Source organism: Lutra lutra, chromosome 17, assembly GCF_902655055.1.
Source record: "Lutra lutra chromosome 17, mLutLut1.2, whole genome shotgun sequence".
In the NCBI taxonomy this organism is placed as follows: Eukaryota; Metazoa; Chordata; class Mammalia; order Carnivora; family Mustelidae; genus Lutra; species Lutra lutra.
This window is the reverse complement of record NC_062294.1, coordinates 32,554,312-32,578,947: the sequence shown is the minus strand read 5'-3', so window position 1 is coordinate 32,578,947 and position 24,636 is coordinate 32,554,312. Positions and strand designations below refer to the sequence as shown.

At 52.7% G+C, this 24,636-nt stretch overlaps 2 protein-coding genes across 14 annotated transcripts in view; one reads left to right on the top strand and one right to left on the bottom strand.

Moving 5' to 3' along the window:
- Positions 1 to 1,662: 1,662 nt before the first annotated feature.
- Positions 1,663 to 16,226, bottom strand: SNX20 (sorting nexin 20). 7 transcript variants are annotated; one of them, XM_047711314.1, is made up of 6 exons: positions 10,182 to 11,181; positions 8,804 to 9,357; positions 6,701 to 6,839; positions 5,378 to 5,515; positions 5,062 to 5,213; positions 1,663 to 3,715 (listed from the first exon to the last, which is right to left on the bottom strand). In XM_047711314.1, exons 2-6 carry the CDS (start codon positions 8,843 to 8,845, stop codon positions 3,047 to 3,049), a joined length of 1,140 nt encoding a protein of 379 aa, XP_047567270.1. In that variant the 5' UTR covers positions 8,846 to 9,357; positions 10,182 to 11,181; the 3' UTR covers positions 1,663 to 3,046. The 7 variants fall into 7 exon arrangements, with proteins under 7 accessions (XP_047567270.1, XP_047567272.1, XP_047567274.1 ...); XM_047711316.1 differs by lacking the exon at positions 8,804 to 9,357 and having other exon boundaries at positions 10,182 to 11,180; XM_047711318.1 differs by lacking the exon at positions 5,378 to 5,515 and having other exon boundaries at positions 10,182 to 10,933.
- Positions 16,227 to 16,239: 13 nt separating this feature from the next.
- NOD2 (nucleotide binding oligomerization domain containing 2) overlaps positions 16,240 to 24,636 on the top strand; it is a 37,553-nt gene continuing 29,156 nt past the window's right edge. Inside the window, exons 1-2 of one of the 7 annotated variants that reach the window (XM_047711308.1) lie at positions 16,240 to 16,431; positions 23,414 to 23,880. In XM_047711308.1, coding sequence (XP_047567264.1) covers positions 23,422 to 23,880 — 459 coding nt within the window. In that variant the 5' untranslated portion in view covers positions 16,240 to 16,431; positions 23,414 to 23,421. Of the gene's footprint in view, positions 16,432 to 17,720; positions 17,727 to 18,001; positions 18,088 to 19,777; positions 22,483 to 23,413; positions 23,881 to 24,636 lie in introns of those variants that run through there. The other 6 variants (XM_047711309.1, XM_047711307.1, XM_047711310.1 and 3 more) reach the window with 6 other exon arrangements.

Here is a 24,636-nt window from a genome sequence, read left to right as displayed (position 1 = left end):
GACCCAGATAGGAGGGGAGAATGCACAGACCACAATTAACAATCCAGTCCACATGGTCAGAAACTTGTTTCCTCTTGCGGTATTTTCCAGTCCTTCTGAGTAAATCAAAGACAAGTCTCAGCTTGGTGATGACAGGTCCCTAACACCTGTCTCTCTGTTTCTTTTAACAAAGAACCTCTGGCAGCCTCATGTTCAAGGCCCGTCGCAGACAAAGGCCTGTGAGGTGTACTAAGGGCAATAGGTTTCATTGTGTTGACTTTTAGAGCTACCTTTCTAATTATAGCAAGTGATTCTGATTTTCCATTTAGAGTGGTAATCAGAAGTTTCGTTTTCAAAGAAATTTCCATAAGCGTAAGGGGGACTGCTGGAAGGAAAACGGCAAGTGGATGATGGAACAGGTGGCGGCATTGTGGGGCCCCAAGGGGAGGGGGCGTGTGGCTGAGCTGGAGGATGCTGGGAACGAAGGCGCGCTTGGCTGAGTTGCTGCAAGGAGGGACAGGAAGCATCTGGAGAGCCTCTGAGTAAGTACCCCTCCCCCACTAGCAGGTGGGATTGCAACTGGGTTTGCTGCAGGGCGGGGCGGAGTTACAGCCAAAGGAACTTCCAGAGCCCACCCCGAACTGAGCCTCCAGGCCAGCCGGCCCTGGCCCAAGGCTCCAGACTCCGGGAGCACCCCCAGGTCTGGCTGGGTGACCCCCAATGGCCTCTTGGAATTCCAGCCCTTATTCTGTCTGTCCTGCCTGCCAGACCATGTCACTTGGATGCGGACATCGGAGACCTGGTGCTGAAGCTCTCCCTGTCTCCTGTGTGACCTTGAGGGAGTTCTTTCTCCAGGCCTGTTTCCACCTAGAAACAGAGATAAGTGAAATGATCTTGAAGGGCCCTTAAGGATGAGAGGACCAGGAACATACCCTTAGTACCTCCTCTCCCCTCTCCCCTCCAAAGTCGGGCTCAGTGAGAAAGGCACGGGGGGGGGGGGGGCAGTGTCACACTGACCCGAGTTTAATTTCCTGTTCTACCCATTGTGAATCGTGGGACCTTGGGCATGTTACTTCACTGTCAGGGTGTCTGTGTCTTCATCAGTAAGAAGGGATAAGAATATCTCCTGAGCAGAGCTGCACCGCAGTGATGAGGAAAGCCTGGGACACACAGCTGGGCTCTGAAAGCACTGGGGAGCTCTGGGTTTTCATGCACAGGCGGCCTGTGGCAGTGCCCATCCTCCCATTCCGGCTTGGGGTCAGGCAAGAGACCCACATCCCGGGCACAGGGGCTCACCGAGTAACCTGACCCCAGCCTACAGGAGGCCTTCATGGGAACAAGCCCCCTCAGGCTTAGGGCACCAGTGCCCAGAGTGGGGTTCCTGGGTGTGGGTGAGGCTGGCATGGTGCTCCCACCTGGAGCTCCCTGGGTCCTGGCTGGGGACACGTGGATGGGAAGAAGCCTGGGTGGAGAGAAGACGGGTGGAGCTTATGACCTTGTAGGTTCCTTCTACCCCATATTATAGGCTTTTAAAAAACTTCTCTCTATATACTACACACGCATATCACACATCTATTAAACTGCCTGTGTTGGGCACTTTTTCCTTCTGAGTGACTGTGTGGGGCACCTGAGATCGATGGCGTTTTACATTTGATGAAATGACTTACAGTCAGGAAGATCTTCACCATTGCAAATAGAGCCACAGCCTTTTATTTTTCCACAGAACACTTTAACCTTCTCTCTCAAGATGTCCAACATCTCCCATTCAAAGTGTCCTTCTCCCGGAATAAACTGAGAGACCCGAAGCTTTCTTTGTCCCTAAGTGTCAGGTTGGTTTCTCGCCTGCAGAGCAGAGCCTGGTAGGGCCATTCCAGCTTCTGCCACATGGTGTCACTGTTGAACCCATTCTGGTGCAGTTTGGTCAATGCCTGTTCACTACTAGAGTGGTCTCTTTGTCCAATCCAATTCCTACATGGGTCAAACTGGTGCCTCACACGAAGATGCGGAGAAACAGCCTCTTTATTTCACTCTCATAAGCCCAGCCAGATGGTTTAGGTTTTCAGGGACCTCCAGCCTCAAATACATATTGCCCCAAACCAGCCTGGACCATCGGCTTCAAGCCCAGTGTTGAACCTAGGTTATCGGTCTGGTCTCCCCTCCACTCTGGGCTCCTGGTGTCCTTTCCTGACAGCAGACTTCAGTCAAGGGCATTCCAGCCCATCGGAGAGGTTCCAAGAGCATTGTCCTTCAAATGCGGGAGGTGTTAAGCATTCAGTCTCACCCTGCTGGGTATCACTCCCCTCCCTCAGGGCCATGTCTGTGTAACTCATGGATCCTCGTCAAGGGCCACGTGTCTTATAAATGAAAACCCACCTGGACTCCGATACAGCATCGTGACCAGAGAATTGTTGGCCAATTCCCTTCCTACCAACGCCTTGTTTCACAGACTCTTGTGACAGGATGATGTTCTAGCCCAGAGTCCTCCCACCCTTGAAAGGGCGACATACACCCCATCCCAGGGACAAAGCTGGCCTCGAAGAGCCGTGGGTGAGCTTTTGTTTAGCCAAGTTGGGTCTACACACTAAGAAGGAAGAGCTGGAATGGTTAGGACCATGGTGGGGATCTTGGCAGGCAACCTCGAGGGAGGAGGAGCAGAAAGGGAAGACAGGGCAGCTAGTGAGAGCTGTCTGGAGGAAGGGGCTTAAGCTTTGTCCACAGCATGCAATGCAAACCACCCCCTCCAGCGACCCCCGAAAGCATCAGAAAGCTGGATCTCACTCTCCAGCACTTCAGCAGCTGGGTTTGTGGTTTCCAGATGAGGTGAGTCTGACATCAAAGGCACCCAGGACACAGGCAGAGGCTTCTGAGGACCCCCGGGGGTGGGGGGAGCACACCTCGGATGCAGACATGGAGGACCAGAGGAGGGGCTTGTCCAAAGTGTCACCCAGCAAGTTCAAGCCTCAAGTGGCTCCTACCACTAAACACTCCCCCGCAACAGTCCGTGTCCCCTCCCCACCACCCCGCCATGGCCACGATCCCCAGTCTCCAGCCTACCCGCCAAAGGGACTCAGTACAGATACTCCCGGACCGTGAGCTCCTTCAGCGTGAAGCCCCAGGGGCTGGGCTGGCGGAGCTGGCTCTCCTGCAGCTTCTCCTGCAGCGACACGAAGTCCTTGCCCAGCGTGTAGGCCAGGCGGATCATGGCGTCCAGCAGGGGGGCATAGTAGCGGTGGCCCTCCCGGGCCTGCAGGCACTGCAGTGCCCTCTCCCCGGCCGCGAAGGCCTCGGCGGGGCTCTCCAGGTCCCGGTGGCACACGAGCATGGCGCAGAGCGCCGGCACCATCATCACCGGGCAGTGGGCCGTCAGCTTCTCCTGCAGGGGCACCACGCGCACCAGGATGTCCAGGGCCCGGCCGTACTGTCCCCCGCGCAAGCAGCCGAACGCCTCCCGGAGTTCGGGCCGCGTGAGGAAGTCGATGAACTCGCGGGAGCGCCGCACACAGCGGATGGCGTAGAGCAAGGTCAGGTACTCCTTGAAGGCCAGCTTGCGCTCAGAGATCATCTCCTCGGTGAAGTTGCCTACCAGATGCTTCTTGGGGAAGGCGATGTCTTCGATCTCTTCCCTGAACGTCTTGAGGAGGTTTTTCTGGAGCATCTCAAAGTCTGAATAGCGCCGTTCCAGCACGGCTTTGTTACTGTCAAAACTCCCTGTCTGGATGACGACGATTTGGTACATCTGTGTTGCAGAGACAGAGAGAGAGAGAGAGCGAGAGAGCGAGCGAGCGCATTTGACTACATCCTAATGGGAGACTTTTCACTGGCAGAGTGAGCCCTGGCAAATAAAAATAATGATGATCATCATTTAAAGCAGACCCCGAAAATGGGTTATCGTTCTATGTAATTCTGTTGTAAATTGCCATCAGCATCCGCCGAGCTATAAAAGCGATCGGTGACAAGAGGCCACCTGAGAATAACAAACCCAGCCGCTCGGAGGCATCTCGTGGGACCAGGAGCACGGAAGCAGGGGGCGCGGGGGGGCTGGGGGTGCTCCAGGCTTTCCATCGTAAAAATGGGGCCTCGGGTTCCTGACTCAGGGAGCTTGGGTTTGAGCTGTGTTTCCCCAGCGAACAACCCGTGAGAGATGGTTTGGGGCCGTAGGCGGGCAGTGAAGTTCTATGGTAAGGAAATGATTGGTTTTCTGGTCTCTTTCAGTTAGAGAATCCTGATGAAGGGCTCGGGTTCCTTGGGTTATAATTCCAGCCCTGCTGCGATCTAGCTGTGCGATCTTAGGCGGGTTATTGCACCACCGCGGGCCTCAGTGTGCCCATCCATGAAATGAGAGGGTAGTCATGGCACTTCCCTCGCTGGGTGAGGATGGAATGGGTTAACACTGGGCACCCATGGGGGACTGGGTTCAACCTGCAGTCAGCACTTTAGCACCCACTGTTGGCATTCTGGTCCCAGTTAAGGGGCCAGGTGGGGAACGAAGGTTGAGCCTGGCTCCTACTTGGACCTGAACACCGCCCCCACCGCAGGCTCAAATCCCATTTTAACAGAGAGTGGCGCCCCCAAGCCCAGAGGTTGCGGCCAGCCCTGGTACAACCAGCTAGAATCTAATGACAGCACTTAGCTTTCCTTGGATTTACTTTCAGGATTACCTTTTCTTTGTGCTACGTGATACTGATTTCCCTTTGGAAGATACTGACTTCGTGTTTTTAGAAAGCGATCTGATTTATAGAAAAAGAGGTTAATTGTTATTACCTATCATTTTATGCAATATATAATTAATGATTGGGGATATCAAAAACTGTTGAAAGGACACAGATGGCAGGTTCTGGCTGACATGGAATAAATCTGGGTTAGTTCCTTCTCGGGATCGGCGATTGTGACTCACTGCTCTCCAGTTCTCACAGTGCTTAACACCATACCCAGCGCGCGCGCAATCTTGCTTTTTGACCGTTGTCTCCCTTAGAACTCTGTTGGTCAGACTGCACCGGCCCATTTCACAGTGGGGCAAGTTGAGGCCCAGGGCCTGGAAGGAAGTGATGAAAGGCTCGCCCTCCCCGCCCTATCTCAGCTTACCACAAACTTGGAGACTTTTCTCTCCTCGATGCGGGCGGACGCGACCTCGAAGAGCAGCTTGACGCGCCTCCAACAGCGTTTCTCCTTCCGCCAGTACTCCTGCAGCTCCCCGGTGGTCATGCTGGAGTTGGGGCTGGGGCTGCCCGGAGCGTCTGGAGGGACGGCACCCGTCAGCCCTTGCACCAGGTCGGGACGCTTTGGGGACGAGGGGCTGGGGACAATGCTGGGTCTGTCGGGGATGGGAAGTCCGAATCTGGAAGCGCTGTGCCTCGCCTCCTCCCCGGCCCCGCCCACCCAGACTCTGGTTCCCGCAAACCCGGCTGCAGCCATCCCACCGCCGGCAACCTGAAATAGCCCCGCGTTCCCCAGCTGGTTTCTCCATTGCGACACGCAGACGCGTGTGTTGCACCATCCACTTTCGGCCTGCAGATCAGCCACTGTGAGACCCATGCTCCTGAAAAGCAGGGATGGTGGCTTGTTCCTTTCTGTACTCCCTAGGGCACTGACACAGTGGTGGGGGTTGGGGAAGTGAGCACACGCATCAGCTACCAGAGGAGGGAGCTACTGAGAATGCGGGGCTCCTGGCTCTGCCTGGTGGGCCCCTCCCCGCTCTCTCAGCTCCTTTTCCACATTTCCTGCTTTTGCTTGCACGTGCTACTCCTTATGCCTTAAATGCCACCCTCCTATCTCCCTACCTGGAAAACTCACCGTGTCTCTTAGAGCTCACATGCACCCTGAGCCATTGTGATCATCTCGGGAAAGATGAAAATCCTTCCCCACCGAAATGCACTGATCATTGTGCATGTGATTTCAAGAGATATGGAGACTTGGGTGGGGGGTGGGGTGGGTGGGGCTTCTCTACTGGTGTCCTTCCAGATCCAGGCCATAGGTCACTTCTACTGCCCCCTGGCATTAGAGTTAGAGCCTCCCACCTTGTCCCTACAACCTTTTGGGTGACATCTTGAATTATTTTTCACAGATCTGTTTCCCCACCAAACTTGAGGGCCAGCAGTGTTGGGCTGGTTCCCCCACCCCACCCCCGCGGGGCTAAGGACAGAGCAGACCTTTCATAGGGAAGTATGGAACAACTGCCTGAATGAGTAAATACATTTGCTCCAGGAGATGGCGCTCTGGTGGACACTGTCAGCGCTGGGCAGTGCTGCTTGGCACTCACTGCTCAGAAATATCCCCACTGGCTTCCTACTGAAGGCACCTAGGGCTCTCATGCTGGGTCTTTCTTGAGCTAAATCACGCTGTTCTGGAGCTGCTCTTGGCGGATGAAGGATGGGACTGGAGGGCTGGTGAGTAGTAGCCTGGCCTCCTTGCCTCCTGAATGGGACAAGTCTGAGATATGTTCTATAGGGTTTGCGGAGGACCCTTGCTGGGACCAAGCCCAGTTGCCCAAAGCAGTCGTCAACCCTTGATACTGGCTTCCTGCCCTTTCTTTCTTCGCTCCTTTCCTCAATGTACCCCTCCCCGGCTATGATTCCTGGGACCATCTCCCAGAAGAACAACGGACATCAAATACTTGTGCCAAGTTGAGAAAGCTGCTCTCTCTCCCGTGGCCCCCGCTGAAGGACCCAATATTTATATTTTGAGTGTCTTCCAATCTCTATCTCTGACCACACTCCAAGCCCACCTAAGTGCCCTTCGGGTCCTGGACACGGGAGGTCTCGGCCTGTGGCTGATGCTTTCTGCCTGGTCCCTGCTGTGCACTTGGCTGTGGGTCCTGTCCATCCAGGGCTCCCGGGGTGCTCGGGACTGGCCATGCTCCAAGGCTGCCAGGGGGACAAAAGACAACAGTGAGTTCCTGCTGACGTTGGGGTTCCTGGAGGGTCCTGGGGTGCTAGGATCTGTGTCATAGTCCCCATGGCTGAGCCCTCCCCTCCCCACTTACCTGTCCACCCAGCTGCCACATGCGAGGCTTGGGTCTACTGCCCCTTTGCTGGACTGATTGGTCCAAGGCCTTCTGTTATTGTTACCATGCTTCTATGATCAAGTTCTCTGAATCTTAAGTGCGGTGATTTCAAGCCAAGGTAGTGGCTTTAGGGATTACTTGGGAGAAAGATGCCAACCTATCCTGAAGAACATCCCAATATCCCATTTATGTCCCCTGTGTAAATAAAATCTCAGTGCCCCAAGTGAGGGTCCAGGGACATATCCTTCCCTTCTCTCTCTCCCTCTTTAAGAAAACACTTACTGACAGTTTGTGGAACACACTTCGTAGGCACCTAAGTGCTTCACACCCCCTTAGTTCACACCCACAAAAATCTTCTGTGAATCCCAATCACAGAAGAGGAAACTGAGGTTTAGCCCAAGGTGATGAGGCTGATGAGCCCGACCCACGAGCAAAGCTGAAAGTCTGTGACGTGTCAGTGCGCACGCTCTGCCCTCAACACCCACTCGCTCAATTAACCAAGTCTGTGTGCAGGAGGAGTTTTACCTCCATCTTATGATAAAGTAACCAGGACTTGGAGCTGCCTACGATCCGAAGGCTCCTAGGTGATGCTCAGGACGTATGTGGTACCCTCCTCGGGGCCAGGGGGAGGGCAGCCAGCTGGAGTAGGGGGAGGGAGCTAGATTATGCTGTAACTCTGTCTGCAAACCAGACCCGTGAATGGAGAGGACCAGGTGCCAGCAATTCTCTGTGCCTCAGTTTCCCATAAAATGGGTCTAAGAATGGAGCCTGCCTTCATGAGGCTGGCGTGAGGGTTAAGCTGGGGAGACCATGCTCGGGCTCTGCACAAACCAGATGCTGTATCATAAATAGTCCCTGCTATTGATATGGGACACACAATAGTCCTTGCAGAAATATTTGAAGATCAGTGACTCTCCACTAAGGTATAAATTGGAATAGAATTTAACACGTCTGAGACAAATTAGAAATAGGATGATGAAAAGATTAGCTTGGATGGAGTCAGGAGCTGGGGCAGCCCTTTGGCAGAAAAATCCAAAATCAGGGCACCTGGGTGGCTCAGCCAGTTAAGTCTCTGCCTTCAGCTCAGGTCATGATCCCAGGGTCCCGGGATCGAGTCCCACATCGGGCTCCCTGCTCGGTGGGGAGCCTGCTTTCTCCCTTTCCTTCTGCTGCTCCCCCTGCTTGTGCTCGCTCTCCTTCTGTGTCAAATAAATAAAGTCTTAAAAAAAAAATCCAAAATCAGAAGGGTGAGATTTGAGGGAGCTCTAAGGAGCACATGAGGCAGAGCTGGGAAACAAACTCTGGTTGGCCCGCTCTGCCCTATTCCTGGCTCCGTGTCTGAATCCCCCGCATGTCTCGACCCTTCTGCTGACTATAGCCTTGAGGGGTGGGACTCCTGCTGCTGTAATGGAGTCCCAGGTCTGTCCCTGGGCATGACCGAGCCCATCCCAGCTCCATGGCTGTGGCGCCCCCTGGACAGGCCTGGCTTGGGGAGAGCTGAGGTCAGCTGGGGCCAGGGTTCCTCCTTCGGGGGACAGCTCTTGCTTGCTCAGGTGAAAGGAACCCTGGGCCACGCTCCAGGTGGTTCTGTGCTGTTGCCCAGTGCATGTCTCTCCAGGACCCTTCCTCCAACTTACTTTATATGGATGGGAAACTGAGGCACAGAGCAAGGGCATGGCTGGCCCAGGGCTGCACACACTTGAGCCACTAGGGCCTGCATGCCTCATTTGCTGCTTCTCCCCTTAAGGGGTCAGGACTTCCATCCTGACCAGCTGTGGGTCTGTATGAAAGTTACTTAGTATCTCCAGGCCTCAGTGTCCCCACCTGAGAAGTGTGGCTGCAGGCTCCATCTTGCCGACTAGACATGGAGGGTGGGGGACGCGTTCTCTAGAGCCTGATGGGTGTCCAGGCGGGGTAGTGAGTGGTCTTCATGCTCTATTACCTAATGGACTCTGGGTGCCCTAGGTTCTTGGAAACCCAATGCTTCCTGTGGGCACTCCTAACTCCTCAGTGGCTCATCTGTAGAATGTGTGATGGTGAGCCTCAGTTGTCCCAGCCCTTCCAGCTCTGCTCTCCTGTTCAGGCAGCTGGTGCCAGGTCAGAAGAAGGGCACAGTTTTCCCAGAGACCCTGTGAGACCCCAGGAATCATGGCCTTGGCTGAACGCACCAGTCAAGACCTGGAAAAGCTAAGCACGAACCCAGGGCTTTGAATAAAAATCAAATTCAGCAGTCAAAGCCACTTCACTTGTGTTTTCTCTTATAGGGTTGTCTGGGAGTCACCATGAGGGGAGTGAAAAGGAGAAAGGTATTCATTCATTGGTGCATGCACAGAGTCTTGGTCATCTTCCCCTTCCTCTCTAGGCCTCAGTCTCCTCATCTGTGAAATGGGGAAAACAGCCTGTCACTCCAAAAGCTCTTTGGGGACAACCACACATGGGGCTTTGTGGATACTTCTCTCCTCTGTCCATACTCTGTATAGCAAAGATTTCTAGATTTCTAGATTTGACTAGAAAATCCTACAAATGTTGGAGTTGGGTAAGGGTCCTGTGCTTGGCCCAGGAGACAGAAAAGCTTCCCAGCCCCCTCCCCATCCAGCTGTGTGTGTAGACATTCTGCTCCTTCCCTCCCAGGCCTCTCCTCCCTCTGAGGGCTTCCTGCCATGGCCAGGCCTTCTTCTGATGGCTATACCGGGCCACCTTGAGAGCCCATGCTACCTTCCTGAGGGGGCTGCAGAGGACTTTCCATCAGAGTGAGGGATCCCGGACACTGGGGGGCACACTCACATTTGGAACTCTCCCAGGTGCTGGGAGCTTATAACAAGCAGGTTCCCTGGCTCTTGACATAGGAGAGTCCCACCCGGCAGGTCTGGGAATGGGCCCCGGATTCTGCATTTTGCACAAGTGGCCAGAGGCTATGCTGACACGGGGGTTCCCTGGCACCACGTTTTGAGAAACGCAGGTGTGGTGACTTATTCCCCTGCCTCAAGAGGGGTCATAGAAGTAGCTCAAAAGAATCGAGGTGATGGAAGTTCGGGGAACTGCTTCCTGCTCTAACCCAATGAGCTAAGGAGAGCCCCACACAGAGCAGCTGTCACCAACCCTTCCCTACCCCGCCCTGCCCCCAACAGGTACTGAAGGAGGGCCGCAGGGGGAGGGGGCTCAGACCACAGTGAGGGCAGAGCCCCACTGATCAAACACTGACCTGAAGCTTCTCTGGTCCTGTGTGGGTCCAGGGGTCCGGGGGGGAGTGTCACATGGCCGCCTTCAGCCCCCCTCGGTTCCAGGCTCCAGCGAGCTGCTACTTTTAAGTTCCCCGTTTGAAAACAGGAAATAGGCTATGTGACCCGCTCTTGGTGCCCCAGCCCATTGGCTGATGACAGACAGTATATGAACCCCACTGACAGGTGGCCTCACAGGGCAGGGGTGGGGCAGGACGGGGCAAGGCAGGGCCAGCCCCAAGGGATCCAGTTCTGAGGGATCTAGATGGGCCTCACACAGCCTTGCAATGAGCTTGGCTGTCCCTCAGAGTCGCAGATAGTCTCTGGCATTCCAGCAGCATCCCCTATCCTGCTTTAATATTCATTATCCTCCCCTGCGAGCTAGGCCTGATGGGAGTCTTCATGCTCCACTGACAAGTGCAGAAACAGAGGTTTGGATCACAGAGCTGCAGGGATCAGAGCCAGTGCCTGGTAGGGAAGGGAATTGGGGTAAACTCACAGTTCCACTTGGTGCCTTTCTCTGGGCAAAACTGCATTCAACTCTCCCAACAGAAAGTACTGGGGAAGTCCGAGCTCTGGGCTGTGATATGATTCACAGCCACAAGTATTTGTGACCTTGAGGGTAGGAGACTGGGACAAAACAAAACAAAACAAAAAAACGAGCCTTGCCAAGAAGGCCATCATGTATCTCTTCTGAGCTAGGATCCCCTCCTTCCCCATTAGAGGCAGTCCCACTCAGAATTCTAACTGGGGTCCCTTCTTTGCTTTTCTTTGTAAATGACAACCTATGAACAGACCCCGAAACAACAGAGCTTAATTGTACCTACCTTGGAATTTTATATAAATCGAGCCACGCATAGAGTTTGTAGCTGTCTTGTTTCCTTTGTTCAACATTTCTGTGCGTAAGACGCATCCACTTGTGTGTGTGTGCGTGGCTGGAGTTTTTTCATTTTTGTTGTTTGTGTTGCTACATTACTTGAATACATCATTATTTCACCTTTTTTTTTTTTTTTTTTTTTTGGTCTGTGAATGCACATTTGGGTTGTTTCTGGTTTGGGCCACTGTGATCAATGCTGCTGGGGATAATCTTCCATGTTTATCCAAGCGCCCATGCTTCTGAAGGTGAAATCCTTGGGTCTTAGATTATGAACCGCTGAATAGCTTTGGACTCTGCTGGATTACGGCAAACGCTGCCCGCCCCCCACCCCCCGCCCCCCACTCCCCGTGGCTGTGGTTTTGGTGTTCCCAGGCACCACCCCAGCGCCTGTGACTTTTAGGTGCTCTGCGACGCCCCCCTACACTGGATGCGGTCAGTATTTTTTTTTATTGTAGTCCTTCTAGTGGGCGTGTAGTGGCGTCTCATTATGATTTTTTTTTTTTTTTAGTATGCTATAATTTATTTAGCCATTTTATTGTTGATGGACATCTGGATTGCTTCCAGTTTGGGACTGTTAAAAGTGCTGCTGTGAATATTCTTCGTATGTGTATTCCATCACATTTATATCAGTTTCTGTATGGTATATACCTGGGAGCTTTTTCTAGAGTGTTATACTCACTCCAGCCATGTATGTGAGTCCCATTACCCCCCACCCTCAATCCCACTCAGTATTCTCATTATGATTTTAAGTTGCCTTTCTCTAATGAGGAGTGACATGGAGCATCTTTTCGTGGCTTAGTTTCTATCCTTCTATCCTCTGTTCCATTGCTCATTTTAAAAGAAGAGTGAATTAATGAATTAATTTAGGGGGCCGGGGCAGAGAGAGAGAGAGAGAGAGAATCTCCAGCAGCGGACTCCATGCTCAGTGCAGAGCCCGACTCGAGACTCGATCTCGCGACACTGAGACCATGACCTGAGCTGAAATCAAGAGACAGACGGATGCTTCCCGGACTGAGTCTGTCCACGTTGCTCATGGCTTCTTTTCTTCATGGTTTGTAGGTGTTTTTCATGCGTTCCTTTGGATCTACGTGGTTTTCAGTATTCTGTCTCATCCTGTGGCTTGCACTGTACTCTCTAACTCTCTAAATATGGTCTTTGGATGAACCCAAGTTGCCACCTTGAAAGTATTCAACCTTATCAGTCTTGGCTTTCACAGGGCATGTGGTACCTTAAAACCGTGGAGAGATTTCTCTTCCATTGTTCTTTCTCGTTGATTCTGCAACACCTTGGCAAGCCACTGGGAGGTTTAAGCAGAGTTGGGATGCAGAAGGCACTTCAAACACTTCTGGTCCTTAGCAACCACGGAAGGTGTTAGCCCCTTCTGATGCTCTCAACACCTTTCCAGTGTGCCTTTCTCATTTGGGGTTCTTTAATGCCCGTAGAGTAGTTGTTCATGTATGGCGTGAGGTAGGAGTCCCTGTGCTTTCCCTCCATGTTTACCGGCCTTGTTTATTGAAATGGCCACCAGGTCCCGCGGCTGGGCAGTGCTGTCACTATGGAAAGGGTATCCATGTATGTCAGGGTGTGGGGCGCTCGAGGGGAGTAGTCTGAACTGTGTGCCTCTGGCTGGCGGGCCGGTGAGGGGCCATACCTCACACACCTCTGCCCCCCACCACCCCAGAGAGGGCCAGGCATGGCTGGGGGATGCCGGCTCTGTATCCTTCTCCCATCTGCCTGGGCCTGGAGTCTTCGAGCCTCTCACCCAGCAGCCAGCCGATGTGGGGGAGGGGTGTGTGGAAGCTGCTACTTCCTCTTCTGGGCGCAGGAGGTGTTCTCCGGAAACCCCCGAACACGCAGGGGTGTCTGGCTGGTGTGGGAAGGACTGAGCTGGCCCAGGGTGGCCACGGTTGGCCCCCGGCTAGCTGTTGGCTTCCGTGGGCCACACAGAGCTGTGTGCGGTAGAGAAGGGCAGGCGAGGCCCTGTTAACATGGGGGCAAAGACGGGGTGTCCCCCCACTGTCGGGCTGACACCAAAGCCTGAGGAAAGGGCACCACAGGAAAATGCTGGCATCTCAGAGTCTGGGTGTCTCTTCCAGAATTCAGACAACTTGGACCTTTTCAGTGACTTCCTCCCACAGGCAGAGCTAAGTCCAGACTCCCTCTGGAGGCCTCCTGACCTGCCACTTGCTCACTTCCTGACCTCGCCCTGTGCCACGCCCAGCATTACCACACGCCAGCCTGCCCGGGCTGCTCTCTTGACCTCAGCCTGCCTGGTGCCCTGTCCTCGCGGTCCCTTCAGCCAGCAGCAGCCCTCTCTTGGTTCTTTCCACAACTGGTTCTTTCTCATTCTATGGCTCGGTTGTCCCTCCTTGGCGTGACCCTCCCTGAGCCCTCTGTTAAGACCTACCATTATTTTGCTTCTTTGCCAGTCTCAAATGCCATGATGACGGGGACTTTGCATGTGTCAGCATTGTGTCCCCAGTGCCTTCCCCAGTGCCTGCCACATAGGGGGCGTTCGGCAGTAGTGCAAGACACGGGCGACTGGGTGCCTGCAGAGAAGGGGTGACTGGACCCATGACTCACGTGTGACCTCGGCAGGCCACCACTCCTCTCTGAATCTGCTTTCCTTAATTGCAACCTGCACCACTCCTAGCACCACTGGGCAAGTAACTGAAGGGGGGGCACTACCCCTCACCACGGCTCCAGGTGTCTGATGAGCTTGATACTCCAACACTGACATGCCCCCTTTGATAAAGGTGTGTCCCCACAAGGGTGGCAAAGAAAACCCGAACTGGTGAGGTGTTCATGGGTGATGCAAAATCGGGTCATGTCTATCTTGTTTTCCTGTAGCTGGGTGAACACACAGAAACCTTTCAAAACTCTCAAAGGTTCTGGGTCACCTGGGTGGCTCCTTTGGTTGAGCGTCCGACTCTTGGTTCCAACTCAGGTCATGATCTCAGGGTCCTAAGATTGAGCCCCATGTTGGGCTCTGTGCTTAGCTTGGAATCTGCTTGAAATTCTCTCTCCTTCTCCTCTGCCCCTCCCCTGTTCACACGTGCTCTTTCTCCAAATAAATTTAAAAAATAAAAAACAAAAAAAAACCAAAACCAAAAACAAAACTTCTCAGAATTTCTGCTACCGTATGATCCAGTAATTCCACTTCTGGGTATTTCATCAAAGACAAAGTGCTAATTTGAAAAAAGACTGGCATCTCCATGTTCACTGCAGCATTATTTTATAACAGGAAACAACCCAAGTGTCCGTGGACGGATGAATGGGTAAAAAAAATGTAGTACCAAGATATAATGCAATATTATTCATCCACAATAAAGAATGAATTCTTGCTATTTGCAACAGCATGAGTCGACCTTTCACATACTACATGGAATAGATCAGGCAAACACTTGGCAATGTCTTACATGTGGAAATTAACAAGGAAACAAAAGCTCATAGATACAGAGAATGGATTGGTGTGGGGGGTGTGAAATCAGTGAAGGGGGTCAAAAGTACAAACTTCCAGTTATAAAATAAATAAATCATGAAGCTATAAAATACAGTTAATACTATATATACTGTATACTGTATCATTTATTGGGATGTTGTTAAGAGAGTAACTCATCACAAGAAACAATTCTTTGGCTATGTTCTATGACTAGACTTACTGGGGTGATCATTTCATAAAATATACAAACACTGAGTCATCATGTTGTATACCTGAGCCCAATATTATTATAAAAATTATTTTTCAGAAAAAAAAAAAACCTTCAAAGGGGCTTAATACTTTATTTATTTATTTATTTATTTATTTATTTTTTAGTAATCTCTGCACTGAATGTGGGGCTCGAACTCATGACCAGGAGATCAAGAGTCAGTGCTCCTCTGACTGAGCCAAGCAGGTGCCCCAATACTGTGGGATTTTAAAACTGGGGACCACAGACTGGGCGGGGGGGCTTGCTATGGGTATTCTGAGACATAACAGGTCACGAAGATTCACACCTATATTTACTTCTAAGAGTTTTTTATTTTAGCTCTTACATTTAGGTCTTTGACCCATTTTGAATTCATTTTTGTAGATATGAGGTAGGGGACCAATTTCATTCTTGTGCATGTGCTTGTGGCAAATGGTGCAATTTTCCCAGCACCATTGGATGAAAAGACTACTTTCCCTCCTTCGCTCGTCTTGGTGTTCCTGTTGAAAAGCAGCTAACTTTTTAAATTTAGCCATATACCATGGTGTCTCGCTCTGCTAAAAAGCATACCTCTGTAGCATCTTTTAAAAATAAATTTCTATTGAAACACAACGAGCGTAAAGGAAAATGCAAATATTGTAAACGTCTAGCTTGATCAGTTTTCACAAGGAATTCACACCCATGTAACAGCCACTCAGATACCAAAAAAAAAAAAAAAAAGAGCAGTACTGGCACCCCCGAAATCCCCTTTGTCCCCACTGCTGGTCACAACCTCTAACCTCTTCCCCTGTTGTAACCTCTATCCTGGCTCCCATCACCCTACCTTAGATTTTCCTGCTTTTGAACTTTATATAAATGTTATCAGAGAGTATGATGCTTTTGCATCTGGATTCTTTCATCCAACATGATGTTTATGACTCTGTGACTCTTGTGGGCTCCAGTTTCATCCACTTTCCTTGGTTATTAGACTAGAGCATCATTGTTGGTACATTCACTTAAATATTTATCGCATTCCAGTTCTTGTTCTAGGCCTTGAGATAAGACAGGGACCAAGACAGAAAGGTTTCTGTTACAGACTAACATCAAAGACAGTGAAACAGGAAATATACACAAGGTGTTGTATGCAGAGAGCTGCGCTGGAGAAAAATGCAAAATAAAGCAAGGAAAGGTGTGCAGGGGGAGGGGTTGCCGTCGTACTTAGAATGGTCAGAGAAGGCATCCCTGAGAAAGTCACACTTTTAAGTAAAGGCCTGAAAGAGATGAAGGAGGGAGCCATGTAGATTTCTAGAGGAAAAACATCCCAGGCAGAAGGAATGGCAAATGCAAAGGCCCAGTGGTGGCAGCAGGCCTGGCATGTTCTGGGAACAGCCAGGAGACCAGTGTGGCTGGAGCAGAATGAATGAGGAGGTAGTTCAGAGAGGGAACTGGGGGCAAACAGCAATTTCAAGGACCTCCACTGGCTTTTCCTCTGAGATGGGACTCATTGGAAGGGTTTCAGCAGAGGAGTGATATAATTTCACTCTCGCACACACACACTCTCTCTCTTTTTTTAGACAGACTCCCTGCAGCTGCTGTGTTGAAGACTGTAGCTGGAATCACGGACAATGGCTGGGAGCTCTTGCCATAACCCAGGGGAGAGACAACGGCGATGTGGTCGTGGTGGATAAGGTAAGAAGTGGCTGCATTCTCTGTTCTGAAGGTCAAGCTGAAAAATGTGCTCCCAGGTTGGCCATGGGATAGGAGAGAAGATGAATCAGTTCAGTCGCTCTGTCGGCATTCTTCAGTAATTTCATCGTTACAGATAAGAGGGTGGTCAACATCCTGTAGATAGATCTGTGGACCATCAGAATCATTTCCCTGGGGTAGAGGCAGTCCTTCTAACTCAGCAGCCATCCCCCACCCCAGGCCACTGCACGCTGCCTGTGCAGGTATATACCTAGAGGCAATGCGGGGTGGTGATCAGAGCCAGAACCTTGGTGCCGGACACCCGGGAGCAAACCTTAGCTCTGCAGTCACTACCCATGGGTTAATTAACGTTTCTGTGCCTCAGTTTCTTCATCTATAAATTTTAAATAATGATAGCCAGTATCCCGTAGCTGAGATTGATTGGATTAATATAGGTAAAGCCTGGTGCATAATAAGCATCATGTAAAAATGTCAGATATTTTGGTTTACATGAGAAAATTTCCAAATATGAGCGTTTTTTTTTTAAAGATTTTATTTATTTGTCAGAGAGAGAGAGAGAGAGCGAGCAAGAGTGAGTACAAGCAGATAGAGTGGCAGGCAGAGGCAGAGGGAGAAGCAGGCTCCCTGCTGAGCAAGGAGCCCAATGTGGGACTCGATCCCAGGACGCTGGGATCATGACCTGAGCCGAAGGCAGCGGCTTAACCCACTGAGCCACCCAGGCGTCCCCAAATATGAGCGTTTTAAAAGGAATGTCTTAATACCTTCAACGGAAAACCAGTGTCACTTGCTCGGAAGAACTGGAAACCATAAAATGAAATAAATGTAATTTAATGGAAACAAAACAGCGCTGTTAAATTCTAGTTAGACATCCTAACAGAGCCGAGTGGACCGGGCAGTGGTAGACATTAGTTCCAAACACCGAGGGCTTGCTCCAGCTGAAACACAAGGTTTGCAGAGCTTTAAATGCTCGCTCTACTCTCACCTGACATGTAAACCCATCACACTTTTGAAAATACTGTTCTGGGAGTTCTCAGTATTTAAGGCTTTAGATGACTATGGGCTTACTGGTTGTCAAAGGGTGCGGCGGTTAACTCTGGCTCCCACAGCTTTCCTAGGTTTTCCTTCCACAGGATGTATGGGGCGTGTTTCCGGAGCGGGTCTCTGGTTCCCTCTAATACAAAGGTGTCTCACTAAGTGGGACACAGTCCGGGGTCCCATTGACTTGCTGCCCAGGCCTGTTCCTGTTCGCCCTCCTGCCTAGTCTCGGGAAACCTCTGGTCAGCCCAGGGTTGGGCGCGGGGCTGGGCCCCCCGGCCGGGACTAAGGGAGGGTGTGGCCCACCCCGCAGGTTGGGTGGGCCCATTGCGGGGCGGGGCGCCCGGGCCGGGGTTGTGCCCGTAGGGCGGGGTGGGTGGGTACAGCGCGGGGGAGGGGCGCCTGAACCCGGGGTCTAGGGCGTGCGGGGCGGGGTGTCGGGACCGGAGGGGTGTGGCCCGCCGGGCGGGGTGGGTGGGCAGAGCGCGGAGGCGGGGCGCCGGGACAGAAGGGGCGGGGCCTGAGAGGAGCCGGGGTGGAAGTCCGAGCCTTGAGGGTTGTGCCCAGACCGCAAGGCGGAATTGGGGCGCAGGTGATTGTGCGGTGAGTGCCCCTCTACCCTGCACGGGAGCGCAGGGAGCTGCGCCCGGGACTCGGACACTTGGCTTTTGAGCTGTCCCAGGCGTCGGGCTTGCGGGGGGGGATACCCTGGTTTTCCCTTCGGGAGTCCTGGGGTCTAAATGGAAGGTCGAAGGAAAAGGGGGAGTCTCGAGGTAGCGGAGCCCCCTGGCGGACAGCGGCTACAGAGGATGAGGAGGCTTGGGGGCGTGAGCAGGACTTCCGGGCCCCCTGAAACTTTGAGGTCTGGAGAGAGGCTGTGTGCTGCGATCCTGACGGGTTTGGAGGGGGAGCCTGCAGAAGGAGAAGTTCCGAGGCACAGGGCTGGCCTGGGAATGAGATTTCAGTTCTTAGAGGAAGCCTCCTCAACGCTCAGTTGAGACTCCTCTTTTTGGGCCGCAGTTTCCCCATCTTCATCATGCCTGTGAATGGGTGGGTATAGGTAGCACTGCCTGGATGGTCTCCTGCCCATATGGCCTTGTAACTCTTAGGGGAGCCTCCTGCCTCCTTCCTTCCCTTGGTGGGTGTGCAGACCTCTGCTCATCCCCATCCCTTCCCACAGGGGCCCACACCGGAGCCTGCCCAGCCTCGCATCCTCTGTGCCTTCTGCCCTGTCCTTTGGTCCTCATGTCAGGGAGCAGCCATCCGGTCCTACTGTTTGCTTTCCAGGAAACTAAAAAGCCTCCCCAGATCTCCTCCCACAGCTGGATCCCTGGCTGTGTGTCTGCTCTTGGTTGTCTCCCTCTTTCTGACCCTGTAGGCTTCTCCTTTGTGTGGCCTTGGTCTCCGCATGGACTGTTCTTGTCTGCCATGTCACCTGTCCCCTTGGTGAAGATCAGAGTGACACTCCCGTTGCCTCTGCTCTCCTGTCCCCATCACTGTGCCCTTAAGTTCGTTGGTTACTCAGATCCCCTTTGCCAGTTGGGGAGCTGAGGCTGGAAGGGACCCCTATTTAGGCCACCCACCTCCCACCTGGTGCAGGACCCCTCTGGCTGCATATGGTCAGTGATGATGACTTATGGGGGTGCCTGTTCATCGTCCTGCAGCTCTCGTTACACTGAGCTAAAATCGACGGCTTGCAGATTTCCACCGCTCAGTTCCACTTCTGTCTCCTGGAGCCATGTAGAGTCAATTCACTTTTTTATTCATTCAAATGATCTTTATCAATACACTGGGTGAGACACTGGGCTGTAGCAATAAAAAACAAAAAAAGTCCGGATGAAACTCCCTGCCTTAATGGATTTCATATTCTAGAAAGGAGTAGGACAGCAATCAAATAAGTATATACATGATCTATCAGGCAGTGAGAGGTGCTGTGGAGAAAAACAATGCAGACAACGGGGGTGAGGGCTGGGCTTGGGTATTGCAGGTTTATAAAGCATAGTCAGGGAGGGCTTCTCGGAGGTGGTGACAATGGAACAGAGCCTTGAAGGAGGTGAAGGGTGAGCTATGTGAACATCTGAAGGGAAGGACAGAGCACCTGTGGAGGAAAGAGCACAGAGTCTGTGCGAAGGCCCTCAGGCAGAGGCATGCCTGGTGGGAGCAGGTCCAGCTTGTTCCAGGAGCAAGGAGGAGGTCAGTGCGGGTGGAACAGGATAGGTGAGGAGTGTGGGGGTGGGGTGGGGTGGGGAGGTTAGTAGGAGATGAATGCAGAGAGGTAAGGGGTCGGGAAGTGGGGGTCCATTGCCTGGGGCCTTGAAGGCCACTGTGAGGACTTGGGTTTTTACTCCGAGTGCATTGAGAGCCACTGGAGGACTTTGAAGAGAGGAGTCACCTGCTTTGAGTCAGGGCAGGAGGTTGAGGGGGAGGGTAGTGACCTGACCGCCATTGCCATTCTGGGGAGAGACCCTGGGGGCTTGTATGCACAGCATAGAGGCCATGGGAAAATATCAGATTTTCCGATTTGGGGTCAAGTTTGAAGGTAGGGTCAGGAGGATTTGGATGTGAGAGAAAGGTGGAGTTGGGGATGACTTGAAGGTTTTTGGCCCGAGAGTCTGGAAGCTTAGAGCTGCCATCTCCTGAAATGGGGGCTGTTTAGGGGGAGGAGCTGGAATGCTGACTTGTGCCTACTATGTCTGAGATGCCCGTTATGGGTCCACGGGCAGGTGCCTAGGGGCAACTGGGAAAGTTTAATAGGTGGGGTTGGAGCTGGAAATAAAATTTGGGGCTGGCATTTAGAGCTGTAAGAGCCGGCGAACTCACTTAGGGAGAGAGTGGTACAGAGAAGAGAGACCCGACCTGGGAGCTCTGGGGCTCCCAGCAGCAGGAGCCAGCCAAGGAGACAGACAGACGGAGTGGCCAGTGGGATGGGAGAAGTCAGAGATGGGGTGTCCCTGATGGCAGGGAAGAGCGTGCTGCGAGGGGAGAGAGAGCCGTTCTGATAGATGCCTTTGGCCTAGCCAGCTGGTCGAGGGCTGAGAACCCAGCTGAGACAAGGACAGTCTGGGGGGCTGTGCCTGGAGGGGACAGGTGGGAAAGAATGGAGGACAGCAGTACAGACAACAGACGGGATTCCTGCTGTGATGGGAGGTTGGAGAATTTGGAATTGGAGCTGCTAGAGGAAGAGAAGCCTCTGGGTGTTGGTGGGAAATGGTCTGAACAGTTGATATAGGGGCAAGAAACAGGACTTTAGGGACAATTTTTATGAAATAGGGGATGATTGGTCATCTGTTTTCCCTCATGCCCAATTGAAGCCAAAGCAGGAGAAACTTAAGTTGGACATGATGGTGAACTTCCTGAGCTGGTTGTTTGAGGACCGCAGCAAAGCCAGGTTCTCCCCCAGGGACGTTTACAGCAAGAAAGGACAATGCCTGCTCAGAGACAGGGTTTTGACCAAATGCATCCTTGGGGATTCTTCCTGCTTTTGAGGTTTCTGGAAGGAGGCCAGGGAAGAGTTGGGGCTTTCCAGCTGCTGAGGGGGACAGAGCATCAGCCCTTAGAGCTCAGGCCTGCCTCTCCTTCCTGGTGTCTGCAGATCCTTGATGTCACTGGTTGGATGTGTGTGGCTCAAGCATTTTTCAGTTGCTCCAGACTTGGGGTGTTTGGGAAGGACTCCTGCTTACTCTCCCAGGTTTTCCCCGGGGGTGAGCACAACTGGAGGGTGTGTCTCAGGTCCAGGGAGTGGCTCAGTGCAGGTCATGGTGGATGCACAAGGCTTTACAGCAGAACTGATGAGAAGGACCTAGTTACGGCACAGTAGCTTGGCCAACTCTGGCTTCCAGGCCATCCTTCTGGGATTTCCCCGGGAAGTGGGGTCTGGGTGAATCCAGACCTGCCAGCGTTGTGCCACTCAGCCTTGGCCTTCCTGCTCAAGGCTGTGCCTGCTCCATCAAGCCTAATGATCTTTGCAGGGGGAGAGTGTGGTCTAGGTTCTCTGGATACAGAGGAGGGAGGAGCTGTCCATCCTCAGGCATCGGCTAGGTAAGAGGAGTGGGTATTGTCCGGTCTCATGTGAACTTTGCAACATCTTTATTTCCTGGCTGCACGCCTGCCCTCCAGGCATGGGGTCAGAGGGAGAGTGCCCACCCCATGTCTGGGCTCTTCCCAGAGGGTGGTGGTTCTTTTCCCCAGGTCCTGGGCAGGAGTGGCAGTGGTGTTGGGGTTTCCACAGCCAAGAGTCATGCCAGGGCCAAGCCCAGAGGTCTTCCTACCTGTCCTGTTCTTCCCTCTCCCATCTCTCCATGTCTGCCCTCCTGACTTCTCTGCCTGGCCGTGGGCCCAGGGCGGAGGCCTGCCTGGCCAGAGAGAATGGCCCTATAGAAGCCTCTAGATGGGGAATGCCCTCCCGAGCTTCCAGACATGCAGGCAACTTTGCCTTACCTTGTCTCCTCTCTGGCCAGCCCAAGGCTTCCAACCTGAGTGCTGGCAACAGTCTGAGTTGGAGATGACTCCTTTCCCTTCCCTTGGCTGGCATAGGAGGGCAGGCACAGAATGTTCCAGGCCCTCCCCTTCCTCGGTAGATTTTTGACTCATGAGCATTCCCACCGTGCCTCCCCGAGGCTCTGCCCTGCGCCAAGCTTAGGGATGCCAGGATGAGTAAGACCCAGGCTTCTACTCTGGCCGAGAAGGGGGAGAGACACATAAACAGCATACAGGAGAGAGACAAAGTCTCCAAGGGCCTTGGCGTCTCCTCCCTTGAGTAACTCAGAATGTCCGTGTTTTGGAAAAAGAAGGAGGTGTTCCTCTTCCTCTAACCTTTTGCTTTCGCTTTCTCTGGGCACTGTACCCGTCCATGTCCCTGATCCCTGTGACAGTCGCGGCATGGACCCACCCGAGAGACTTTCTCTGCTGCTTGGGGACCCTCCCGGGGCCTGGAGCTCAGAGAAATCAAAAACTTCCCCTCAAACTCCCAGAGCCCAGAGCCTGAAGGCTGAGCCCAGAGTAAGCCACCGGCAGAGACGACAGCATAAAATGTGTGGTGGTGAGAGAGTGGGAGGGAAGCGAGGGCCTGGGCCGCGAGATAGTTGGGAAGGAGGCGGTTTCAACTGGGGTCCGTGCTCCCCCGAACTTTGAACTGACTTAGTGTACACTTGGATTTTTGCTTCACCTGGGCTGAGATGTTTATAGCAATGTTCTGGTCTGCCCCCTGGGGTTGTGGTGGGTTACCCTAGCAGGCATGGGCTTAGGGGCCCTGTGGGGGATCCCAAATGTGGGGGAATTAAGGGCATGGATTCTGGAATCACACTGCTTGGGTTCAAAACCCAGCTCCACCTCATCTGCCTGGGAATCCCTGTACAAGTCCCTTGGCCTGTCGGTGCCTCGGTTTCTTAATCTGTAAAATGGGTCGATTGCAGCACCTGCTTCAGAGTGGTTGGGCGGGTTGAATGAATTCACATGTGGGAGCACTTAGACCAATTGGCAGCCCTTATGTGCTTAGTAAATATCAGCTGTTACTGGCGAGAGCACAGCCCTCAGCCTGAATCCAGCCAGCAGGGCAGAGCCTGCTCCTAGGGACCCAAAGAGAGTTATTTCCAGATCCCTTGGGAATCCTTGCTCTGACTATCAGCTCAAGCCTTACCAAGGCTTCTTGAGCCAGGGATGAAGTGCAGATTTGGAAACCAGGAGCCTTGCTTGAACTCCTGGCTGCTTCAAACTCTCTGTAGGACCCCGAGCCCATTTTTTGCCTTCTCTGGGCCTTATTCTGTACATCTGCACAAGGGGGAGCTTGGAATCCTGGACTGGGTCATGTCCCAGCAGAGCCATGGCCTCCTCAGAGTTGGGGTGGGGCTGACTCGTCACTCCCCACCCCTGCCCCCACTGCCCCCTGCCTGCCTTCAGAGGAGTTCTGCACTGACCTCACTCTCCTCCCCAGGTTATGAAATGTGTACCCAGGAGGCTTTCCAGGCTCAGAGGAGCCAGCTGGTGGGGTTAATTGTCTCGGGGTCCCTGGAGGGCTTCGAGAGCATCCTGGACTGGCTGCTTTCCTGGGAAGTCCTCTCCTGGGAAGACTATGAGGGCCTCAGCCTCCTGGGCCAGCCGCTCTCACACTTGGCCAGGCGCCTCCTGGACACTGTCTGGAACAAGGGCACTTGGGGCTGTGAACAGCTCATCGCGGCCGTCCGGGAGGCCCAGACCGACTACCAGGCTCGGGAGCTGTCCAGCTGCTGGGACCCCCACTCGCCCCACCCAGCCCGGGACCTGCAGAGTCACCGGCCAGCCATCGTCAGGAGGCTCCACAGCCACGTGGAGGGCGTGCTGGATCTAGCCTGGGAGCACGGTTTCATCAGCCAGTATGAATGTGATGAAATCCGGTTGCCCATCTTCACGTCCTCCCAGCGGGTAAGGAACTTGGGTCTTGGGTAATCAGAATTCACGGGAAAAGGGTGCTTAGTCACCAGGACGGATTTGTCTTGGGGGGGGTGGGCTGGCCTTCCCCCTAACAAGGTCACCCGGCAGGTAAAAGTTGTTCGGGACCCGTTCTCTGTGTCTTCAGGACTTCTCTGCGGAAACTCTCCCTCCTTAATCTCCCGTCTCTTCTCATCTGTGAAACATCAGTAAGGTTCTCAGGAGAAGTCAGTGACTTGATTCGTGTAACCCTTTCGGCAGTGTCTAGTGCATAGGAACCACTCGTTATCCGTCCCATTGGCCACCATTAGTTGTGTTACGACGATACTCTGTACGCTTTTTGACGGTCTTAAATTAACAGCTCAACATCAGAATTCATTAAGTTGTATTTTGTAATTAATTATTACATTATATTTAGTAGATAATTTAACATTTAATTGCTACTCGTTCATAATTAGCACACTGTGGACCAGTGCTGTTCACTTGTCTACGTTGGATTTCTGATACGAACTTGCTTTTGGCTGATAGACATTCAGAGCTGGGGTATAACTCCCTCTGAAAACACCATTCCATGAGATCGGAAAAGTGTCTTTTGGGTGGTTTTGAAACTCTTTATTCATTTTACCCTAAAGAGTGACCCTCAGAGCTCTTGAGATACAAATGGAACCGTCACTGACATCCCCTTTTATGTACTGGAGAACTAATGCCCAGAACAGTGGTTTGATGGCAGGGAAGTCCCGTGTTGGACCT

Coding starts and splice junctions, on each gene's coding strand:
- SNX20 (XM_047711313.1), bottom strand. CDS start 6,932: ATGGGGACTATGACACAGATCCTAGCACCCCAGGACCCTCCAGGAACC. Junction 5,516..6,700: donor AGGACCCGAAGGGCACTTAG/GTGGGCTTGGAG, acceptor CCTGCTTTTCAG/GAGCATGGGTCTCACAGTGG. Junction 5,214..5,377: donor GGTGGGATGGCTGCAGCCGG/GTTTGCGGGAAC, acceptor CCGTCCCTCCAG/ACGCTCCGGGCAGCCCCAGC.